At 66.1% G+C, this 6,943-nt stretch overlaps 2 protein-coding genes across 5 annotated transcripts in view; both read left to right on the forward strand.

Moving 5' to 3' along the window:
• CARD9 (caspase recruitment domain family member 9) overlaps nt 1–6,166 on the forward strand; it is a 9,545-nt gene extending 3,379 nt beyond the window's left edge. For 2 of the 4 annotated variants that reach the window (XM_023742625.1, XM_004388644.2), the window contains exons 5-13: nt 109–288; nt 431–574; nt 915–1,040; nt 2,526–2,717; nt 3,156–3,197; nt 3,551–3,599; nt 4,786–4,862; nt 5,473–5,549; nt 5,666–6,166. In XM_023742625.1, coding sequence (XP_023598393.1) covers nt 109–288; nt 431–574; nt 915–1,040; nt 2,526–2,717; nt 3,156–3,197; nt 3,551–3,599; nt 4,786–4,862; nt 5,473–5,549; nt 5,666–5,765 — 987 coding nt within the window. In that variant the 3' untranslated portion in view covers nt 5,766–6,166. Of the gene's footprint in view, nt 1–108; nt 289–430; nt 575–914; nt 1,041–2,525; nt 2,718–3,155; nt 3,198–3,550; nt 3,608–4,785; nt 4,863–5,472; nt 5,551–5,665 lie in introns of those variants that run through there. The other 2 variants (XM_023742626.1, XR_002825916.1) reach the window with 2 other exon arrangements.
• Nucleotides 6,167–6,543: 377 nt separating this feature from the next.
• Nucleotides 6,544–6,943, forward strand: part of DNLZ (DNL-type zinc finger) — a 2,521-nt gene continuing 2,121 nt past the window's right edge. The window contains exon 1 of the mRNA XM_004388691.2: nt 6,544–6,765. Within this exon, the coding sequence (XP_004388748.1) occupies nt 6,544–6,765 (222 nt within the window). The remainder of the gene's footprint in view (nt 6,766–6,943) is intronic.

Genomic DNA, 6,943 nt, shown 5'->3' on the forward strand with positions numbered 1-6,943 from the left:
GGGGAAGGGGAACGGGGTGGGGGCGCGCTCCAGGCTGGGGGGGGCGGTCCCAGCTGGGGATTCGGCGGCCTGGGCTGGCGGGCGGTGGCTGAGAACGGCCGCCCGCAGGTGGACCGGCTCAAGCACAGCCTCATGAAGGCGGAGGACGACTGCACGGTGGAGCGCAAGCACACGCTGAAGCTGCGACACGCCATGGAGCAGCGGCCCAGCCAGGAGCTGCTGTGGGAACTGCAGCAGGAGAAGGCGCTGCTGCAGGCGCGCGTGCAGGAGCTGGAGGCCTCCGCCCAGGTGGGGCGCCGGGAAGGGCGGAGGGGCCCTGTGCGGGCGGAGAGGTCCTGTGCGTGCCAAGAGCCAAGGGGGCACCGCCTGGGCAGGACAGGCCGCCGGCCGCAGGACAGGTGCCACCACGCTGCCCTCCTTCTCCGCGCAGGACCAGGGGTGGGACCGGAGCGGGGCCTACATCCAGCTGCTGGAGGAGGACTGGCGGCAGGCGCTGCGCCACCAGCAGGAGCAGGCTAGCACCATCTTCTCTCTGCGCAAGGATCTGCGCCAGGCCGAGGCCCAGCGGACCCGGGTGTGCACCCGGGGAGGCCACGGATCTGCGGGGTGCAGGGAGTGAGGCTGGAGGACCAGGGTGCCCAGAAGGGAGGGGAGTTGCTCTGCTGGAAGCCTCGCTTCACGTCTTCCTGGAGGCGCAGGGCCCGGCCCTCCTGTCCCCACTCCCCCAGAACAACCGAGGCCCAGGCCTGGGCTCACAGTGCCCAGGGCAGAACCCCAGCCATGGCCAGGAGCTGACAGGAACCCGGCCCACGCAGTCCCTCCCCCACCTCCCCCACCTCACTTCCTCCAGCACCCCAAGTGCACCCGGCGCCTGCGTTTGGGCAGAGGCGGATGCTGAGTTGTGCGCCCCACAGTGCGTGGAGGAGAAGGAGATGTTCGAGCTGCAGTGCCTGGCCCTGCGCAAGGACTCCAAGATGTACAAGGACCGCATCGAGGCCGTTCTGCAGCAGATGGAAGAGGTGGCCATCGAGAGGGATCAGGTAGGCACTTCACTCTGGTAAGCATGCATGAGCACGGCCTACCGGATGGGCGAGGACGCAGGGCCAGGCCTTCAGGCTCCGAGGACGGCTGTCCACATGCCTCTAGAGACACAGTGATGCTGCATGAGTGTGCCGGGGCGGCCGTGACGAAGCGCCACACCTGGGGACTTACACAGCGGAGGTTTATCCTCATAGCGCTGAGGCCCAGGTCTGGATTCAGGGTGTTGGCAGGGCTGCACTCCCTCACAGGCTCTGGGGGAGGGTCCTCCCTTGCTCTTCCCGCTTCTGGCGGTTCCTGTGGTTCCTGGCCTTCCTGGTGTTCTTGGCTTGTGGCAGCGTGGCTCCGTCTCTGCCTCCGTCTGCATGTGGTCTTCTCCCTGTGTCTGTCTTAGCGTATCTCCTCTTGTATGAGGATTATCCTACTCGCCTACCATCAGGACCCACCCTGCCCCAGTGTGACCTTGCGTTAACTGATCACGTTTGCAAAGACCCTCTTTCCAAACAAGCTCACGTTCATAGGACTTCATCGTGTCTTTTTAGGGGACCCAGTTGAACCCATAACACATGCTCAAGGAGAAAATGTAAATAATCACTAAGGGTGCAAATAGAAGTCAACCCCCGTCCCACCGCCCAGCCTGCCTGCTCCCCGGAAACCACTGTCCGTGCTCCGGCTGTGCACGTCGGTCTGTCTGCCTTGTTTTGTAGGCAGTTGTTTAACTTGACAAGTCCCGGACGCGTTCTCGTGAACGCGGGCCAGCATCCCACGGCGTGGCGAAACCATGCTTCACTCTCCCCAGTGCCGGTCACGGTCATGGAGGCTGTTTCTCATCCTGTCCAGTGACCGTTGACACTTCAGCGAAATTCTCGAGGTTACTTTGACAACATGTACCAAGAGCCTTAAAATTTCGATTCCTTTGAACCCAGCAATTCCAGGTCTACGAGTCTTTCTTGTGGAAATAGCCAGTAATGCAGAGAAAGGCATATGTGGCTGTTCATTACAAGATTCCGTACAATGGTGACAACGGGGCCACCTCAGGGCTCCCAAAGGGAGTGGGGGTGATGAAGTACGCTGGGCTCATTTTGAAGAATGCTGTACAGCTGTTGACCACTGCGGCCTTCATGCAAAACCCACACCGAAATCTACACACATGGGGGGCGGGCAGGGTAACCTGTGCCGAAGCCGAGCGCTGGCGGGGATGCTGGCAGGGATGGACGAGTGGGGAGGGTCAGCAGGATCGCCCCGAGGCTGGACGGTCTCCTCCTCCACACTTCCCGTTGTGAGCCCCACTGCTTTGTGCCCCCAACACTGACCAAAGAGGAAATGCGTCCCCATGGGGCCCCCCTGCTCCGGTCCTCACTGCTGGAAGGTTTGTGGGGACTTTGCTAGAAGCTGGTTGAGGCTGCGCAGCGGGGCGGGCAGCCTCGGGGCTGGGATGCCCTTCCTTCTCCATGCCCCGGCCCACCTGGCCTGTCCCCGCCCCGCAGGCCATCGCGATGCGGGAGGAGCTGCACGCACAGCAGGCACGGTGCCTGCAGGAGAAGGATGGGCTGCGGAAGCGCGTCCGCGAGTTGGGCGAGAGGGCAGACGAGCTCCAGCTGCAGCTGTTCCAGCGTGAGGGCCAGCTGCTGGCCGCCGAGGGCCGGCTCAAGCGACAGCAGCTGGAGACACTTGTCCTGGTGGGCCTGGGGCCAGCCTCGGGGGCTGGGGGCACAGGGACCAGGCCACAGGTGGGACCCAGGTGGTGTGGCCCAGAGAACCCAGGGCCAGGAAGGAGCCAGACCACCCCGAGCCTGGCCTGGCCACTGCTCCATAAGGCCCGGCGTCCTCCTCCGTGGGATCGGGTCACCCTGATTGAGCCCCCTCCTCACAGTGGGGCGAGGGGCGTGGACATAGCTCAGGGCCTGCACAGGAAGTGGGGACTTGGGTAGGGGCTATAACCAAGGTGACGACCACCCATCGGGCCCCACAGGCTGCTCTGGTGGGGGGGCGTTCTGGGCAGGAACACTATGTGGAGAGGGGCCCAGGGTAGCAGGGGCTGGCCTGGGTCCCCCATGCTTTCTGGGGACGGGGACACGATGGCCTACTCCTGCTGACTGAGCCCCCTTTGCCCACAGAGCTCCGACCTGGAGGACAGTTCTCCCAGGAGCTCCCGGGAGGTGAGCAGGCCACCGGCTGGGTGCAGGGCTGCCCCCCTCCCCCCGCCCCGGGCTCACAGCCGGTACCCTCCCACCAGACCGCTGCCCCCTCCCATCCCTCACAGCCAGGCCCGGCACCCTGCCTGCCCCAGGAGCTGGCCGAGGCGTTCTGTGGGTAGCCGCTCCTCCTCCCCTCACCGGCCGGGCCGGCAGAGGAGCAAGCAGCCCCGAGGCCCCCGCGTGCTCGGGCAGGGGCCAGCATGAATAGCGCTGCCCCAGCCCCTCCCAGTGGGCTGCGAGGTACAGGTCCTAGGGACTCTCTGAGTGCTGGAACACGGGAAGGGGGTGACCAGTGACCCCTCTCTCTTTGGCAGCTCTCACTGCCCCGGGGCCTAGAGGAGGACACCCAGCTCTTGGACAAAGGTGAGGAGGTGAGCGTAGGTGCCCGCCACGCACGGCAGGAGGGCCCAGCCTCAGGCCTGGTCTTGGGGACTCGGGGTTGAGACCCTTCGTCGCCCTGAAGTGCAGCACTGGGAGCTGGTGTCCGTCCCCGATGCCTGAGCACGGCTGGAGACGCGGCCCTGGCCGGGTGCCGCGGGTACCCCCAGCCTCACCGTAGAGAGGAGGAAGCTGAGGCCTGGAGGAGGCACTCTACTCGAGTCGCCAGCTAGCCCCCAAGGGCCCACCTCAAACCCAGGCACAGCTGGCGTCCCGGTGGTCAGCGGGTCAGGCGCCTGTCAGCAGTGTGTGGAGTCCCCAGTGTGGGGGTTCCTTCGGGCCCAGGGCTCGAAGTCCACAGACGAGTGTTCTCAGCGGTCCCCCAGTGGGAGGTGGGGTGGGAAGTGAGGACCCCGAGCAGGAGGAGGCCTGCAGTCGGCTAGCTGTGCTGGGGGCTGGCCACGGGTGCCTGAGGATAAGGGTCATAGTACAGAGTCCACGCTTGTCCCGGGGGACAGGACTGGGGGGCAAGTGAAGCAGCAATCGCGTACCTATGACCAGAGTGATGGCTGGGGTGGTGACGGGCTGGGAGGGGACCTGCTTGGCAGGAGGAGCTGGCAGGTGGGGGTCCAGGGGTGTCCAGGAAGACCCCTGTACTCTGCTGGGGCCCCAGCTGAGGGGGGAAGTGGGGCCGCCTGGGAGCTTTCGTGGGAAGTCAGACAGACTTCCTCAGCGTCAGACTTGACCCCTACTCCTAAGGCGGGAAGGGGAAGAACTGGCAGCCAAATGGAGAAGTGGGGGATCGGCCGGCTGTCTGCTGCTGCCCGGAAGACGGGAACTTGAGGTTGCAGAGTACCACATGGGGGCGGGGTGGGAGGCACCCCCAGGAGGAGCTGGGCAGAAGTGGGCAAACGGGCTGGTCAGGAGGAGGAACGGGCTGGGGTCACCTGCGCCCAGTAGCCCCTGCCCTGGCCGGAGGGCCGCCTCCAGGAGCAAGGAGAGGGTCTTGGTTTCCTTGTCCTTGGCATTCCTCATTGGCTCGCTTACTGATGGGAGGACCCCAGGAGCTCTTGTGAGACTGGCCCCAGAATCCAGGGTGAGGTGGTGGGGGGCCTGGATGGCTTGGGGTCTCGGCCGTGGGCAGGGCTGACAGGCACAACTCTGCTTCCAGGTGGCCGGGCCGAGGGGCAGAGCCTAGAGCAGCCCTTCAGGGCTCTGCAGAAGGAGCAGCTTTCACTGACCCCCAACGTAAGTCTGCCCAGGGTCCCTGACGCCCACAGTCCCTGCCAGGGCTCAGGCCTCACTCCCAGGCGCAGGGGTCTCTCTGCTTCTGTGGGGGTCTCTCTCCATATGACTGTGATCACGGGAGGGCGATTCCTCGATCTGTGCCCCCAGTGACCCCTGAACAGGTCAGGGTGGGGGTGACCACAGGGTCTCTGCTCACTGCCCGGGGGGATGGACTGGTTGACCAGAGTGAGCCCCGCCTGCTGGGACAAAGCCGCAGGTAGAGGGGTTGGGGTGGAGGTAGGTGGCCCCAGGCAGGGGCTGGCTGCTTGGGGGCCTCTGCAGGGAGCACAGCACTAGCCCTAGTGGGCAACCGGCCTCGCTGTCCTCCACGCTGAGTCCTGCATACAGGCTTCTCGTCATTGCAGAGGGGACTGGCCTGGAGCCCGCCAGTGCCCTGCCCTGACCCAGCCCGAATGGGCCTCCTGGCCTCTGCCTGTCATCCCGATGGCGGGAGACCAGCAGGCTAACTCATGGGCACCGGGCACTCAGGGCCAGCCAGGAGCTCCTCTGCTGCTGAGCTGAGGGCGCTGGCGCCCTGGATTCCCACTAGCCTGAGCCTCCCCTTCTACAGGACACAGGCCTGAGTGGCGGGGAGCCCCCTGAGAAGGAGCGTCGGCGGCTCAAGGAGAGCTTCGAGAACTACCGCAGGTGTGTAGGTGTGGGGTCGGGGCAGCGGCGGGGGCAGGGGGCACCCAGGTCACCGTGCCTTGGCAGCAGGGACACAGCCCCCCCGGCAGACACCTGCAACGTGTGCGTCCCCACAGGAAGCGGGCCCTCCGCAAGATGCAGAACGGCACTCGGCAGGGGGAGGTGGACTGGGAGAACACCACCGGCAGTGACAACACGGACACAGAGGGCTCCTAGCCCGCCAGGCCGGCCGCCCATGTGGCAGGTCACACCATCACGTGGCCGCCCCACTTCCCGACCGTCACCACGGCGGGCATGGCTAGCCCGGTCCTCGGAGGAGGAACCCCAGGCGGCCGCAGAGAGGCCTGGGCCTCAGCGCTTGGCGGAGTGCGCGGCCGTGGACAGCCGGCCCTCTGGCCGCAGGTTTCTCCGCCAGTCACCGCTGACTTGGCCATAGGAAGCGCGGTGATCCCCTGAAAGCCCCGCCGAGAGCTGTGCTTTCGGATATGAATGACTGTTTCCGTGTCGGTGCACGTGTATCTGTGTGATTTTTAAAGGCTTTTTCTATTTTTATTATATAACACACATTCATTGTAAAAAAAATTAGAAAGTGCAGCTAAATAAAAAGTAAAAACCGACTTGCGGATGTCCCCGCCCATCAGAGACGCGTCTTTTCACGCTCCCCACGCGCCCGGCCAGGCTGTACCCGCTCTGCCGGGAGCTTGTCGGGACTCACTGGCCCCAGCCCTCCGCGCGTCACCCCGGTGAACTCTCCCTGTAGTAGGATGGGCGGGGTGACCCCCATTCTAAGGGAGGAAACGCGGCTCCTGCCCTGGGCGCACACGTGCGCAGGGCGCGCCCGCCCGCCAGGGGCAGCAGAGCCGACCGCCCCGCGCCTGGCAGCCGGAAGTCGCGGAAAGCCGCTTCCGTCCTGTGCCCGCTTCCAAGATGGTGGCGGCGCGGCCTCGGCGGCGCGGGGCGGGACCGGGGTGGGGCGAGTGGAGCGGCTGGCGGGATGCTGCGGGCAGCTCTGCGCCGTGTGCTGGAGCTGCTGAGCCGCGAGCGGCCCCGGGACCCCGGCCTGAGGCAGCTGTGGGCGTGCAGGGCCCGCCTGGAGGCCGCGGGGGGACGGCAGGCCTGGAGCTGGCGGCGCTTAAGCTCTGAACCGGGCCCAGGGCCGGGGACCGCGTTGGGTCGCGTGGAGGCGGCGCATTACCAGCTGGTCTACACCTGCAAGGTGGGCGCGCGGCAAGGCAGGGTGGGCCCGCACCGGGCGCTGGAGGGAGGCCAGGGCCCCCGGGGAGGGGCGGGGCCTTCCCGGGTGGGGGCGGGGCCGGGACTGTGGAGAGGTGGATCTACTCCTCTGGAGGGGCGGGGCCTTCCCGGGAGGGGGCGGGGCCGGGACTGTGGAGAGG

Source organism: Trichechus manatus, unplaced genomic scaffold (genome assembly GCF_000243295.1).
Source record: "Trichechus manatus latirostris isolate Lorelei unplaced genomic scaffold, TriManLat1.0 scaffold00214, whole genome shotgun sequence".
NCBI lineage: Eukaryota > Metazoa > Chordata > Mammalia > Sirenia > Trichechidae > Trichechus > Trichechus manatus.